The 16,953-nt window shown below is 40.0% G+C and overlaps 1 protein-coding gene across 6 annotated transcripts in view; it reads left to right on the top strand.

Moving 5' to 3' along the window:
* The window catches only part of LOC126161461 (proline-rich protein 2-like), a 403,478-nt gene that overhangs the window by 180,118 nt on the left and 206,407 nt on the right, over positions 1–16,953 (top strand). Inside the window, exons 2-3 of one of the 6 annotated variants that reach the window (XM_049917301.1) lie at positions 9,761–9,923; positions 9,954–10,225. The exons of 2 other annotated variants lie outside the window; for them this stretch is intronic. In XM_049917301.1, coding sequence (XP_049773258.1) covers positions 9,761–9,923; positions 9,954–10,078 — 288 coding nt within the window. In that variant the 3' untranslated portion in view covers positions 10,079–10,225. Of the gene's footprint in view, positions 1–4,798; positions 4,842–9,760; positions 10,226–16,953 lie in introns of those variants that run through there. 3 more of the 6 variants (XM_049917299.1, XM_049917291.1, XR_007534913.1) reach the window with 3 other exon arrangements.

Genomic DNA, 16,953 nt, shown 5'->3' with positions numbered 1-16,953 from the left:
ATCAAAACAGTATGTACTTGCTATTGATAAATAGGTTTATCAACACATGATAAGAATTTAAACTTCTGGAAAAGGTGAATACATTGACTTCCAATAAATACCCTCTGAAAAATGGTGGTGACTGATTTTACTGTGAATGGAAAATGCAAATTGTAAATTGTAGTTGTAAACTGTAATTGTAGCTTTGGACCACTGCCTCCTCAAAGACTATGATTATTTTTAATGTGAGTCTGAGAGAATTTCCCAAATTCAGATTGATCTGAGGAGGCACTGGAACTAAACCTGTGTCGTTCCACACCAAAGGCAGTGATGCCGGTTGTACAGCTATGTAGGTGATCGAATTTACTGTGTATGTGTGGCAACTTATAAACATGATGCTGACGACTGAGTATGAGTGGTAAAATCTAAAAACATTAAATGTAATTCTGTATTTATGTGCGACAAATGCAAATAAATTGAATGTGAAAACATTGTACAATTTCAACTCTGAATATTCCTTGTTGTATCTGGAATTTGTGTAATTTACTATGTCGAATGATGTATGTGAATATCCTCGATCAGGATTGGCTTATTTGTACGAAGTCAATCAAGTGAGCGTCTAATTTTCCCTGGAAAGTAATCATTTTTATATCTAGAGTATTTTTGTATTGTGTATGTGGGGAAAAATTTAAAATATTTAATTTTTGTTACTGGCTATGTATGAAAATGGATATTCTATGAGCGTGATATAGGATGTGGAGTTTGCTGGAGTTATTCTGGACGAGCTGGAATTTTAACAATGCAAAAAGTGAAAGAAAACCACTATAAAGTTTTACAATTAGCTCCAAGAGGTCCTTTACAGCATTTAAATAGCAGAAATTAAGAGCTACTGAAATGAAGCTCACAAAATTACGATAGAATTATTTATAGTCAAAACTCGAGGCATCTTCATCTTTGCATTTATATACTCAATGTCTGTCAGGAGGTACACGTATGTTTAAACTTTAATTATTCTCACATGAAGGAAACTTGTTTTTCTTAAAGCAACATGAATAAAAATATAGATTTTGAATTGAAGTAATATATGACACTAACATCACATTACAGCTTTGACACTATACTTAATAGCTATATTTGACCACTTCCCATAAATCATGTAATAGAGTAAGTATTACTCTAAAATACGTATAGAACCTATTAATCAAATCTTAATGTTACTTGGCAGTACTCAGAACAGGGCAGAACCTATTGTTCTTAGTCAACCAGAGAATCAATGCTCTTATATCAAACACCTAATGCAGTTTAAAAAAGGATGCAACGTGATATACTTCTCAATTGACACAATCTCCTACCGCATGCATCGAGAGTAACACAGATCAGAACCACCACTAAGGAACTCAACTTTGTGATCACAACAAAAGACGCTTCGTCTTCAGAAAGACGCTGTTCGAATATTATTTCAACATAAGGAAAAGGAACCATCTTGAATGGCCTCTACAGAGTTTTGGAATCCACAGAGCTGTCCATTCGCAAGATGGTTCACGTTGGCCTCTGCTAGCGGCTATGTCTTCTTGAACCACTTGTCATTCCAGTTAGCTGTAACCGTCACCTCCACGTGGAGTCGTATCGGAAGTCACTGGCGTAGCCCACGGAAATAAGCCGTGCTTGGTACACAGCCCAACGGTAGAGAGGGAGGACAGCCAGTGTTGCATGACCAGCACACCATGAATATACATGTTCCCTCTCCACCCTCTTCCTTCCTTGCTGGCAATCCCTCACTGCCCTCCAGCTGAGAACGCATGCTTGACTTAGCCACACGTCAAAGAGGCTGCTTGCAGACCCCACCACTAGTTGCAAGACCTCTCTGAGATCGATAGTTGTATCCGTTCAGTAACGGCTCAAAAATCTGTAAAAATATTAAATATAAACTCAAACTCTGAATATTCCAAGCAGTAGGTAGGATTTATGTAATGGGCTATGCTAAATGATGTGCGTATATGTGCGCAGTCAACCAAGTGTGCCATTAATTGTCTTTGGAATGTAATCTTTTTTGTAGTAAATTTTATATTTAGAGTGTTTTACATTCGGTTTCGTTATTCTCAATGAGGGTAAAGAAGAATTGCTCGACCCACAGAATGGAATGAAAAGTCTAATAAGCATTGAAAGTCTCTTCGGTTGTGCTGCCGCCTACGCCGGGAAAGCCTACGTAATCACAGTCTAATAAGCACTCACTATGGACTGAAATTAAGCTCAAGATAGACGAAAGTTATGAAGAGTAGCGAGAATGATGTTAACCATCAACATAAATCACAATTAAAGACAACGAAGTAGACAAAGTGTTATCTTGGAAGCAAATTAAGACAAGGGTTAAGACATCACGGAAAAGCTTCCATGCTATAAAAGTGAGGTATAGAGCGTAAAAATTGTAGTGGAAAATGGAGACTGGTATACATCCCAGAAGTAATTAAGAAACTAGGATGCAAGTGGTACTCTGAAATGAAGAGGATGATACATGAGAGGAATTCGTGGCGGATCACATTAAATCACTCGTAAGACTAATGACTGATGGAAAAAAATCATGAGGCGGTGGAAATATGGAAACACCAGAAACGCACATTACCATGCTGGAAACCCGTTGACGTTCAAAATAGCTTCCTATCTTCTTGGACAGAATGAGTAAATGTAGGTCATGTATGGTTTTCAAAGGAATACTATTCTGTTCTTCCTGTAAAATAGTGGTACGTTCAAGTAACGATGACGGAGATGGATCACGCACCCTTCTTTTCAAATCAGACCACAAGGGTGCAATAAATTGAGATCAAGTGACAGTGGTGGGCAGGGGAAATGCTCAATTCATCCTCGTGCTCATAAAACCAGTCCTGGATAATGCGAGATGTGTGAACAGGGGCCATGTTACCTTGGAACACAATGTCATCACGAGTGAGCAAACATTGCACCTTGGGATAGACATGATCAGAGAAAGATAATCCTTGGCAGTATGTGATCTTACAGAGTAACCATGGCGCCCACGGAATACCACGATATGATTGCCCAGATCATCGCAGAACCCCCACGGCTTCGGCACCGCACTATTTTTTCCTGTTAATGGCATGTGCAACGGTGATGCATGGTTTTGGAATTCCAGTTCACTCCGCAGTTCTCTGCTTATGGAGCCCATTCCGTGTTGTTTTGTGTTAACGGCTTCGTGAGAGAGACATTTGGCTCTGCAGTGACATTTAAAGCTATCGACCCCTTACTTTTCGTCACATTCCTCTTCAGTGCCCATCCGTCATGATAACTCTACACACACTTTCTTCCACGTCGTGACTTAGCAGATGATGTTTTTCTGTTTTCCCCGCATGCAGTGTAACTCTTAGATACGGCGCCTTTCGAAGCACCAAACACTTCGGCATCGTTGGTTACTGAAGTACTCGCCCTATGGGCATCAATAACTTGGCCATGTTTGAATTCACTTAGCTCCGACATAATACACTCACAACTACACAGAACATTGTTCTATCCACGACTGACACTTGCAAAGTATTGAGGACATTGCATAGGTGATATTAATGATCAGGTACAACAGCGCAACTAGCAGGCTTGGTCAGCATCCGCATTTATGTTCACACATGAGTTTCTCGCGATGTTACCATGTTTCTGTGCAACCCTCGTACCTTGGTCCAACGATTTGTAATGATATGTACTGGAATGATGCCGTAGACTCAATCGTAATTAAATCAGATTGTAGCCTATCGTTAATTGGTAGGATACTAGAAAAACGCAATGAATTTGCAAAACACATTGCTTACAAAGCATTCGTGCGATTTGTCCTAGAATAGTGCTTAAGTATGTGGGACCTATACCAAATAGGAGTAACAGGGACTGATGAACCTAAACAAAGATTGGCATCACGACTTCTCAAAGGTTTCTGGGACAGATCGCAAAGTGTCACACCTAAAAGCTAGAGTTGCACTCTAGAAGATAGACGCCTACTATTCCTCGGAAGCGTAGAAAATTTCAAGAAACGCTCTTAAGTCATGAATGTAGGAATATACTACAATCCCTCTGTTTCGCAGTCGTAGGAACGGTGAGGACAAGAGTACATCGTGAACAAAACTATTCATGAAATCATATGCTCCATGCGGTAATTCTCGTAGAGTGAGAACTAACCTCTGCCAGGCACTTCGCAGTGATTTGCATAGTATAGATATAGATGAATATCTAGACGAAGTTGTATCTGTTGATGTAGCTGAATGTAAAATGCAATAGCCTTTACTCCTTTTTAAAATTAATTTACGTACAATCATCAGGCTGTGTTCATATACCCACTGTGACTGTCGTGAAATTAAGGGAGCATGTATTGAAATAAGTAATTAATTCATGTTCCTTGAGGAAGAGTAATTCAGAATAGGAATCTGACTTGGCACTGGATCGCATAGGTTGTGCGGCAGATCCTGCTGTCAAACACAACTCATTCGAGAACTTTCTTCACAATAAGAATACCCATACCTGCAAAGACCTCAGCTCCATCACATCGTTTTACGTCATATATTAAAAGTTAGTATGTTGAAATCAATAAATGTTTGGGTGGCACGCGAGTATCAACGTACGTTTCCCGATTGTCATGAAGAGAGTACTAAAACTCTTAACACCTCCACGGTTGTGTTCTGTAGCCTATGGACGCATCCAGATGTTGCATTATATCAGTAGGATTCAGGTCTATTTTTGGTAGCATTGTTGTACAGTCACGAAAGGAGAACATCACGCAACGCTGCGACGTATAAAATACCTGCATTCCCTGATCTTGGCCGTCCTTCAGCACCATGAGAGCGACCGTGGCAGCTCTTCTCCTGTGTCTTGTGGTGAGTAGTCGCTATTGAGGCGTGCTCAACAAGTATCAACGTTCTTGTATTTTTTTAACTACACCATTAGGTATACATAATAACTAGGAGTTGTTGGACAAATTCATAAGAACATATTTTCAACATTATTATTCACTATTTAATGTTCTTATAGCGATCTTAGCTTACGCTTACGTTACACTCAGTGGCCTCTTTCAGCCGAAGCACTCGTTTCAGTTTCTTGATGACAGTAGTTTACTTATTCTCGGTTATGACATTAGAAATGGGAGGAATTAAAGATTCTCCTTTGAGAACACGGAAGTAAGAAATCACATACTGACAGATACGATGAGTGTTGTCTGCATAAAATGAATCGATCCGGTACCATTGGATGTACATTCATTTGCAGATGTTTTAGAGGTCTATGATTTTAGCAATAATAACGATGAAATATATAGAAAGCTCTACTAATAATAGCATTAATAATAATTTTTTTCAGTTCTTAGAACATCACTTTAGCAAACCTCCCAATAAATTGCCGTTCAGAGAAATACAGCATTTCAAAAGCATTCACCCGAAAATATGGGAAGTATGTGGGTTGTGCAATTGATCTGAGAACAATAATAGGAACAAACTTTCGTAACACTGATAATTACATAATTTATGCAATATAAAATCTTACAGGGAAGCCATCGTTCTCAGCAATTCATTTAGCACTACGCCTGTGCACACCCGTCTGAAGCCTATAGCTATGTCAGAGAGTAAATGTGGAGTGGAGTCATATCCAAAGCAACTTTATTACATCGTAATTCAGAATAACACAGGCATTGCAATATCGTATTTATCCACCGACACCGGGCGAGCGACTTTCAAGTAAAATGTCTCACCCGTACTGGGATACACATAATAGATGTACAAGTACAGGTTGTAGACACATGGTGATGACGACATATGGAAGTTCGGGTGTGGCTGTGGGTAGTACACGGATAGCCAAAATACGTCGGTCACTCTTGGCATGATATCTGGAGGAACATACACCTCCCGTATTTACCAACAAAAGTGCGGTCATTGTGGTACTACTTTGTGAATAGGAAATTTCCAACGAACTCCTGACTACATTCCATTCACCTGGCTGATTCCCCTTTGTGTACCACTTGCAACCTGATTGATACAGATGAACATCAATTTGTCTGTGGAAAAGCGAATAATATATGGTTGTCAATCAGAAAAAAATTAGCAACTATGCAGAGAAAACCGCCGTATTTGATAACGCCAGCGTGCCTTTTATACCCGGAAGAGGAGCTATACCCCACCTGGAAGAAAAATGCCGTCAACTGGTTGAAGGGACACGCGGTATTTTACCTGCTGTCCAGTAAATAAAGGAGCGAAGGAGATTTTTGGACGTACATTTCCGACCAGCATCACAAGCTACTACGCATGAATAATTATTATGATACATACGCCAACTTCCTCAGAAGAACAGTCATGTGAACTCCATTTTCGATGATGCGATTCAGAACATGAAGAAACGAGAGACAATTAGACCTTTGAAAAACAAATACGATCAAGTGACGAACATCACTATCTGGTTTAGACTTGGATTTTTTTTCTAAAATGCCAAGGAACCTTTGTTTTATTACTTTTAAATGTCAGTTGAAAATTATGTACTACTGTGGAATGTTATGACTAAAAAAAAATGGAAAAAAGACCACACACGATAAGCAGGAAATCAGGGTTCGAGTCGCGGTCTGGCACCAATTTTAAGTATCGTCATTCTCTTCTACAGTTAATGGTTGTGTGTGTTCGGAATTGCAAATACATTTAATGTATTTGAATTTTTGATCTTACGTTAAGTCATTTAACGGATCAAAGCCATCTGTCCCGACACTGTGTGACCATAATGGCAGTGAAACGGAGGACAACAATGAGAAGACCGAAATATTAAACATCTTTTTCCAAAACTGTTCCACACAGGAAGATCGCCTACTGTAAATCGTGGCACGAACGGCAGAATGGCTGATATCGAAATAAGCGGCCATGGGATAGAAAAGCTATTGAAATCGCTCTGTAGAGGGACTGCCACTGGATCTGGTGGGATAAAAATTCGATTCTACTCTTAGTAAGCGAAAGAACTAGGCCCTCTTCCACCAACTGTGTGCCGTTAAGTCTTTGGAAGAGAGAACTGTTCCTCATGACTGGAAAAAAAGCACAAGTAATTCCTATTTTCAACATGGGTATCAAACAAACGCACATAACTATAGGCCTACATCTCTGACGTCAGTCAGTTGTAAGATTTTGGAACATGTTTTATGTCTGTGTATTATGATATTTCTGAGGGTCGAAAATCTCCACTGTAGGAACCAACAAGGGTTCAGGGAACAACGATAGTTTGAGATCCAGTTCTGTGTATTCTTCCACGAGACCCAGAAAGCAGCAGATACAGGTGCGCACGTAGATGCCGTGTTTCATGAATTCCGAAACGCATTCGATACAATTCCCCACTGCCTCCTAATGAAATAAGTACGAGTGTACGGAGTATCATACCAACTGTGTGATTGGACTAACGAGTTTCTAGAAAACGAAACACAGCATTTTAGTCTGAACGAAAAGAAGTCTTCAGACGTAAAAGAGACACATGATGTTATAGGGCCATTACTTTTCGCAATATATACATAACTACCTAACAGATGACGTCGTAAGTTCCATAAGGCTTTGCATGGACGATGCTTTTGTGTACAGAAAAATCGCGAAGCTAGAAAATTGTAGTGAACTGCAGAAAGACCTGTAGAGGACCGACCCTTGGTGTAGGCTGTGGCAGTTGACATTCAACATCAACAGACGTAACGTACTGCTCATTCATACACAGAGAGACCCTTTATTGTACTCGTATGATTACACATTTGCAGAACAACCACTGGAAGCAGTTTCTTCCATAAAACATCTAGGAGTACACGTACTGAGCCACTTGAAATCGAACGACCATATAAAATTAATTGTAAGTAAGACAAAAGCCAGTCTGAGATTCGTTGGGAAAATCCTCAAGAAGTGTATTGCATCAAACAAAGGAAGTAAGTTACAAAACATTCGACCATTACCTAAATGCTGCTGGTCAGTATGCGGTTCGTAGCAGTTAGGATTGATAGAGGAAATACAGAGGATCCAAAGAAGAACAGCGCATTTCGTTACAGGTTCAATTAGTAAGCAGGAAAGCTTCACAGAGATAATCATCCAACTGTAGTATCAGAAGCTACAATATAGGAGTTATGCATCACGGTGCATTTTATTGTTGAAGATTCGACAGTGTACGTTGCCAGAAGACTCAACAAATATATAGCTTCCTCCTACTTACATCTCGTGAAAAGACAACGAAGATAAAATCAGAGATTCGAGGCCACACGGAGATAATGTGCGACACTAGAACAGCAAAGAGGGGAAGTGAGAGTGAAGATGTAGATGTAAATGGCGTAAAGAGCGAATCAGCTGGGCAATGGATGGCTGGAAACGAGGATTTGGCGTTATGAGTCACGCTATATCCTGTGGTAATCCGATGACGGCTTTGGGTTAGACGAATACCTGTAGAACATTACCCGCCATCATATGTAATGCCAAAAGTGGAGCACGTAGGAGTTGATGAATTAGTATGGGGGCATTTTCGTGGTTACGATGTGCACCACTTGTCGCACTGAAGAACACGACGAATTCCGAAGGATATGAACACATTTTATAGCACTGTATACTATGTGCAGTAGAGTAACAGTCGGTGAAAAACTGGTTCAAATGGCTCTGAGCACTATGCGACTTAACTTCTGAGGTCATCAGTCGCCTAGAACTTAGAACTAATTAAACCTAACTAACCTAAGGACATCACACACATCCATGCCCGAGGCAGGATTCGAACCTGCGACCGTAGCGGTCGCTCGGTTCCGGACTGTAGCGCCTAGAACCGCACGGCCACTCCGACCGGCAACAGTCGGTGACGATGATTGATTGTATCAGCGTACGCATTGTCATAAACGAGTACTTGTGCCAGTGGTATGTGTAGAATAACATTCCTGAAATGGAATAGCCTGCCAAGAGTCCCTACCTGAACGTAATGGAACACCTTTTTGATGATTTAGGTCGACTTCGCTCCAGGTCCCAGTGTCCTACCTTATCTGAAATGGTCTCTTGAGGAAGAATGGGCCTGTTATTCCACAATCGTTGAAACACCTCATTGAAAATGTCCCCCGCAGAGATCAAGCAGTGATAAAAGGTGGCCAAATCCCATCCATATTACTGTCTACTAATGCCTCCAAATATTTTTGATCCGATAATGTCTGTCTGTAAGCCTAGATTTTTAAAGTGCATTCCACTTAATTGATGTGTAGAAGCTGTTACCTAAGATGGAAAAATTGCCCTGAGGAAGTAAAAATAGAATTTATGTTCATAACGTGGAGAGTAGAGTGTAAGAGAGTTTTAATTATTGTTTAAAAACGTAAACTACATGGGAAACGCAGTAAGGATTTCATGACATGTAACATTGTTGGCTCAGTATCAAATGGTCATTATTGAGAGGGTAAATCACGTTTCATTTCCAGTTCATTCCTCTGTTCTTATACAGGAATACCAAGTTATGCTCAGTATTTACCAAGTCTGTTTAATGATCCAGTCTACAATACATAACTAAAATGCGACCTAAGACTTCTGAAGGTACCCTTCTCCATTACATGTTGAGGATCATTAACAGCTTCATTATTCAATGGCAGTCGATACCACAAAAACTGAACGACATTAGACACAGATAATTAATATAACCCAGTGCATGAAACTTATTAAATGATTTTGTTCAAACATCTGCCGCAGCTCGACCCAGAATCTATAACTTCTGTGAGCTGTGAGGGTGAGTTGTAAGCTGTGCCTTCATGGCTCATTCCAGACTACATCATATAATTCTGATGCAGGTGACAGCATGCAGGTGTCAGGAGACTCCACCTGGCCCTCCTGGACCCACTGAAGGGCCACAACCAACTGGCCCACCTGGTCCACCAACCGGAGGTCCTGACCCAACAGGTCAACCTACTGGAGGTCCTGAACCAACTGGACCACCAGGACCACCAACTGGAGGTCCTGAACCGACAGGTCAGCCTACTGGAGGACCTGAACCAACTGGAGGTCCTGAACCAACTGGTGAGCCACAGCCTACTGGAGGACCTCAGCCTACTGGAGCACCAGCACCACCTTCTGGGGGACCTAGCAACATTTTGCTCGGTGTCTTCTAACGAAACAGCACAAGAATCTCAACTGAAGCATAACTACAGATCTTCCTTCCTCTTTGGCTACTAAATACATCTTAATTTATTGTTTCGGATTTTTATTGTCACTTTTAATATTGTATGTCTCATTAAATCAGCAACGGAAAGTCTGAATTTGGTTGTTTTATTCTGCTTTGAAACTGATTGAAATAAAAATGTCACAGATTTAAATCACTGGCAGCATGAAATGGCAGAAAGCATTCTTTGGGAGAAGCGGTGGGCTATAAAATGTGCAAACACAAAAGATTACAATTTCGATCATTTTTATGTTATCATGTTATGGAGAGGAACGGTTTTGTATCAGAATGTCACAACAGGGAGAAGTGTATGTGCTGCTGCTAGGGCCTCTTAGGGGCTATAAGACTACAAGGGTAACTCAATTTAAGTCCACTGGGTATTTGTCATTAATATTTCCTGTTGTCCAAGGAAGAAAATGTAGGAACTCTGAGTTACAAGTAGTCAAACAGTTGGCTGTTAGATCTGTGCGCCTATGCTGTGATATGTATAGAATATCTATGAATCGCCTCTAACTTAATTTAGCTGGCAAACTGTTGGTTAATACTAACTGCAAATTTTATGAACAGTAATTGCTACACTGGTAGAGTCACTGTGCTTTTAACCTCTTCTTCTAACATATTCTGTGCTGCTGTATCTCAAACCTCTGAGAATAGTAACAGTAAATTGTGGACTAATATTGCATAAACATTCCACACAAGAAAGAAACATTCAGATTCGTTTTTATCTTCAGGCATTTCTCTCAAAAAATTTTCGTTACAATTTAGAAAAACAATTTATAGGTCAAGTTAATAATAGGAGCACTGCTATTTCCTACTAGCGTTCTTTAAAAACTTTTTTTTTGTTTACGACTATTTGATTGTAAGGTAATATTTTTCCTGTTTGTGTTTGACAGTCAAATAGAGCCAGAAAATCCAATCAGCTGATTGGGTTAATTTGTATTTTATGTCTTTTCTGTCACTGACTGAGAAAAGAACTTCGTTCAGCGTGTGTTGATAATTACTATCGCTTCCAAAACAAGTTAACAAAGTTTTCGCTTGCAAAACAAGGACCTGGGGGAGTGTGGTAGAATGTCCCTTTTCTGTGATAACATCGTTAACTGTCGCACTGGCATAACGATTCAAAGTTTTCTTCCATATGATTCTGCATATTCGCTGTTGCTCGTGAAATATGGCTTTTTGCCAAGTCAATTTCAGGCTACACTGGAGATTATCTACGAAGACAACGACGTTTCCTTCATTTAGTCTACTGGTCATGTCGACGTAATCAAATCAAAAACGTCACTCCTTTGATAACAGATGAACTGTTTGCACCTAGATGGCTTCCATATTTACACAGCAACGTAATGAGTCCTTCTGTGCACAATACTGGATGATATCACGCCTCCACTGCCCATGGCAAAGATGGACTGTAGCTGAGGCAAGATAGCGTTCCTATTCCATCGTTGACGGCAATTCTCGGTCATAGGCATACATTGCACTTCTTAGGCACTCCTAAATACATAATCTAGATTACGAACTTGTGATCTGATAAAGCAGTCTACAAACATTAAAGCATCCAAATTGCAGTTAATGACTTTTACGTGCCTACATTCTTCCAATCACAATCCACTGCACCTCGGCTGGCACATTAGGGTTCGACTCCATTTAGCTGAACAGGCACTGATGACTTTGTTCTTTCACTCTGACTGCACCATTCTTGCTCTCCTCATAAACACACAGCTGCGAAATATGTATACATTAGACAGGCGATTACAGTGCCGCTAATTCGTTTATAGGTCATAACTACAATGGCAAACGAGCCATATACATAGAAAGAAACTCAGCGAGCAATTCAAACAGCGAGGAAGATAACTGTTGTTGGTCAGAACAATGTATGGTAATACCGAATACAGTGGAACAAGGTGTAACAGGAGAATGATTGTAATAAATAGGAAGGGAAACTAGAGAGCGAGTTACTGTGAACAGTTCAGTGACAGGGTTGTTCTCATCGGAATAGACAGCAGAGCACCACCAGCAACAACAGTCTAGGTATACATCCCTACATGACACGCAGAAGATGACAGTGAAAATAAATGAACATAATTATCTAAAAGGAGATTAATAATCATGTAATCATGGGGGACTGGAACATGGTAGTAGAGGTAGAAACTAAAGAAAGTGTTATGGGAGAAAATAGTAGCAGAACTGAGAGAGGAGAAAGAAAGTTTAATTGAATTCTGCAATAAATTTCAGATAGCCACTGCAAACACATTGTTCAAAAATCACAAGAGCAGGAGGAATATATGGACAAAGCCTGGAAATGGGGAGAAATTCTAGCAGGATTACACCTCGGTCAGACAGAGATTTAGAAATCAGACAGTGGATTGCAAGGTGTAACCTGGAGCAGATTTAAACACAGATCACAAGGCAGTAATGATGAAATGGAGACTGATGTTTAAGAGAATAGTCTAGGATGTAATGAGGAACCAAGAGCTGTGTTTGAAATTCTCGAAGCCTGTAGATACAGTGATAATGAATACCACAGTAGGCAGATAATTTAAGAGGAATGGTCATCCCTAAAATAGTCACTCACAGAAGCTGAACAGAGAAAAATAGACACATAGAGGAAACTGGAAAGAAACAGTGGGTAATAGAAGAAATGCTTCAACTGATTGACAAAAGAATTAAATTAAAAAATGTTCAGGAAAAGACTGAAATACAGCAACATAAATCACGTAAGAATTAAATAAATAGGAATTGCAGGGAAGTCAAGGAGAAATGTTTGCAGGAAAAACGTGACGAAATCGAAAATGAAATAGCTGTCAGTAGGAATGCAGTGGGGATTCTGTGCCAGTTATGCACACCAGCCATTGGTTGCACAAAGGCAGGTGGAACTAAGGTGAGCAGCTGGATGATTCATCAGCAGTACCCACGTAGCTTCGTCAGCATTCGCAGAGGCCGCACAGCTTTGTGAGCACGGACTCATTTTACTCTCTCAGTCACAGCCCAGTATTTTAGTACCATAAAAAGCGAAAGAGCCAATCACAGAGTATCCTGCATCAAGGATGGGTGGGGACATGTCATCATTCTTGTCCTGTAGTGATGGGACATGTGTAATGTAACGCATATACTTTGCATGTCTGCACAAGGCCGAGTTAAACATGCGCTCTCTGAAAGCTATCAAACAGACTTATTGATTTAGAGATTCTCTGCTAGGCTACAAAGTTTTCATGTTCATGTGTTACATACAAAAATACGGAATGCATGATTGTTGTTGAAGAAAGAAGAGTGGGAAGAGATTGTGGGTTTTGGAAGTAAAGTAAAATCGCCTCCAAAGAGTAAAAAAAAAAGAAGCACTAGACTTAGTCCAAAATTTCTACCACAAAAAATCCATATCAAGACAGACCAAAATTTGGCACTACAACATAGTCATAAGACCAATAGCCCTCTATGCAAGCGAAACACTGACGCTTAATAGAAAACGTGAACTTGAAGAAATCAAAAAAGGGGAGACAAAGTTCATTATGAAAATTTTAGGAGAAAGACATACCCAGGCCGGCAGTGTGCAGACGTGCGGAAGTGCTGCACATGTGCGCACGTGTGCGACAGCGAGCGACAGCGACATCTGTTATTAGACATGTGTCCTAAATGAACGGCGGCGTTCCCTGTTTATGTGGTACAAGCAAGAGGGCAACATACCCAGTCTCGTTTACCCGTGGCGACCTTAACCTTAACAGAGAAGTACTGAGAAATGGCAGGTACGGTGAAAAAGCAAAGGACGGGAGATCTATGTTCTCAGTCGTTTAAAAATGACTGAGAACTGAAATTCTTTTTTGTAGCCGTTGGTGAAAACTCAGTGTTTGCTATGCCGCCGAATAAAACGCGGCCAGCGTAAGTTTTCAATTGAAAGACACTACAATATATATCACAAAGACGAGTGTAGTGTACTCAAGAGTGAAGAACGGCAAGCAAATTTAAATGTCCTTAAGAAAATGGATGAGACACATCAACTCGATTGTCATTTCTCATGACCAGTGATAAAAGTGTTTGGATTTATTCCTTTCATAATTAAAAATTATTTTTTACTAACTGTGCATTAGTGCCTCATTCTGCTCCATGTTACATTATTATCAGGAAAGTTGGTCATTAAACCGATTGTTCCAATGTATACTTACATTTAGGGTTTTTTTTTTAATGTGTGAAGGGCTACGCTCAGCTGAAGTCGATAAAACGTAACATTCATCTAATTGTCGGTTATTGTGCAGATTTCAGACGGAGCTGATGAAAGATGTAGCAATAATGGTATTGAAATAACAGGAGATCATTCTGTTCGGAGGTCAGTGAGACAAATTATGTGGGTGTAACTGAGGGCACCGAGAATTAGTTATAGGAAACCTTGCATTAGTTTAAAGTTATTTGAAACCATGAATAAGGTTCGTTGGAAGTCGCTATTTTTTTTCCTTTATTGTAATTTTCATCACCTGATACAGGCGGGCTGTCAGCAGCATAGTACGCTGCTCTTCAGCCTTATGTGGAACAATAATAATACATATAGGTGATACAGTCACGACAGTAAAAACGGCGGTCAAAAAAAGGAGATTTAAAAAACAATAAACATGAAGCCGTTCACGCTGGACTCGAAAAAACAGGAAACACTTGGTGACACGGCGCACAGAACACGGATGATGGCGACGGCACACGTGAACAGGTGATGCGTGACCGTGACGGAAGTCGCTAAGTGCTCTCTTTCTTAAATACTAGATCAAAAACATTACTCGTATTTACGTGTCGTCAGTCAAGCTGCCTTAATAAAAACCCACGGTTGTTAACTGTATTACTTGTCTTACTGGGTTAAACTGTTAACATAAAAGTAGACGTCTCAATGAGTAGATTGTGACAGTATTTTAAATGTTTAATACGCGAAATACCTTCCCATGGTTGGCTTGCAAGCTGTGGAAAGAGCACTAGAATGCGCCGGTACAGAGTATCCCAGCAAGTGGATAAAGCGACATCTGTGCGTAGAAACATGCACTACATGAACGCTGACGGCTGCGGCGTGCACGCTGTGACCCGGAAGTTGCACATGTGCAGGAGCACTTCACGCGTGCAGAATTTCTGGCCGGCCCTGCTATAGTCATTCAAAACAACAGAAAATTTTTTAAATATCGAAATTGTTTTAAGAAAGGTGAATGAAATTATTTGCTCATCCCAACTGACTACCAGAAAACCGATTGACAAAAAGGATACTAGACTACGTAACCTCACTTAAGAACTGAACAGCTTGGCTGAAATAAATACGAAAGGACCTCAACGACGCAAACATAAGACTAACCGACGTTTTAGAAACTGATACCCTCATGACGCTAAGTAGACAAGTGGGAAGTTACATCAGAGCAACCAAATCAATAAAAAGTACAGACCAATGTGGTCGGAAGAACATAAACAAGCCTTATCGGAAATAATGAAAGTCTGCTGGAACAAGAATTATTGCTATTTGCTTACCTCAAAAACGCAAACATCCGCCGATAATGAAAAATGTGTTCTGTGAATTATAAAAGTCTGTATAAACTTACTTCAATTTGATGTGGTCGAAAACACTTCTATTAGTTTCACTATATCTTGAGAAGACGGAGGGCTCTCAAAAACTGAGTATCAACTCAGTTTCTCCGAAGGATTTGATGAACTCGAACCTGATGAACACAAATTTACCTTATGGATAAAGCAGAAGACTCTTTTTTAAGTGGACATATGTGGAAAAACTCTGTGTCCTCTGCTGGGTGCCAGAGTTCTTCATTAACTGATGATAATTTCCTTTTGTTTGCAGCTTCGGCTTTGTACAGCGTAACAAGGAAAATATAACGGTATATTTAGAGCAGGAATTACGACCGTGACAAACCTAGACTCTATCTGACGTAAACAGGCATCATTCAGTCGGTGATGAGCGCCACAGAACTCCTATACACAGTTCAAAAATATTTGTTCAGTTGAAGCCCTGAGACGTAAAACGGCATAAATGCACTGTTTTTCTGGGAATAATTGAGTCTGGCGTCGATGTCTTTGCACTGTCTTACACAAAATGAGTTGTGTAAGAAGGTACAAATTTACATTTGAGAACCATTGTAATTGAATAAAAATATGGTTGTTGTTGTTGTGGTGGTGGTCTTCAGACGTGAGATTGGTTTGATGCAGCTCTCCATGCAACTCTATCCCGTGCAAGCTTCTTCACCTCCTAGTACCTACTGCAACCTACATCCTTCTGAATCTGCTTAGTGTATTCATCTCTTGGTCTCCTTCTACGATTTTTACCCTCCACGCTGCCCTCCAATACTAAATTGGTGATCCCTTGATGCCTCAGAACATGTCCTACCAACCGATCCCTTCTTCTAGTCAAGTTGTGCCACAAATTTCTCTTCTCCTCAATTCTATCCAATACCTCCTTATTAGTTATGTGATCTACGCATCGAATCTTTAGCATTCTCCTGTAGCACCACATTGAAAAAAATGTACAGTTCCTAGACAATGGTTGATTTTGAAGAGTGAGTAAATGGAAAGAGAGCACAGTTTTTGTGTACAGTTCTAATAGTGAAATGAAATATCATTAATTCGCTCATTATTACAAAAATGTATTTTAATGTGTATTCGGTCGACCGAGAACAGATGCGTGTCCTAACGTTGAGTAACTCAAAATACAGACACGCGGTGCTAATAGAAGTGCCTAGAGAAACGAACTTCAAACTGAACTTAAGATTCACAAATAGAGATCTGTGAAGTTTTTCTAATTAAAAAAAAATAAGGCTAAGATAGTAACGCAAGAACATTTTTGTAAGCATTGTACTAATGAAAGCA

The sequence above is a fragment of the Schistocerca cancellata genome, chromosome 2 (genome assembly GCF_023864275.1).
Source record: "Schistocerca cancellata isolate TAMUIC-IGC-003103 chromosome 2, iqSchCanc2.1, whole genome shotgun sequence".
NCBI lineage: Eukaryota > Metazoa > Arthropoda > Insecta > Orthoptera > Acrididae > Schistocerca > Schistocerca cancellata.
The sequence above is the reverse complement of the archived record's forward strand: the minus strand, read 5'-3'. Positions and strand labels throughout refer to the sequence as shown.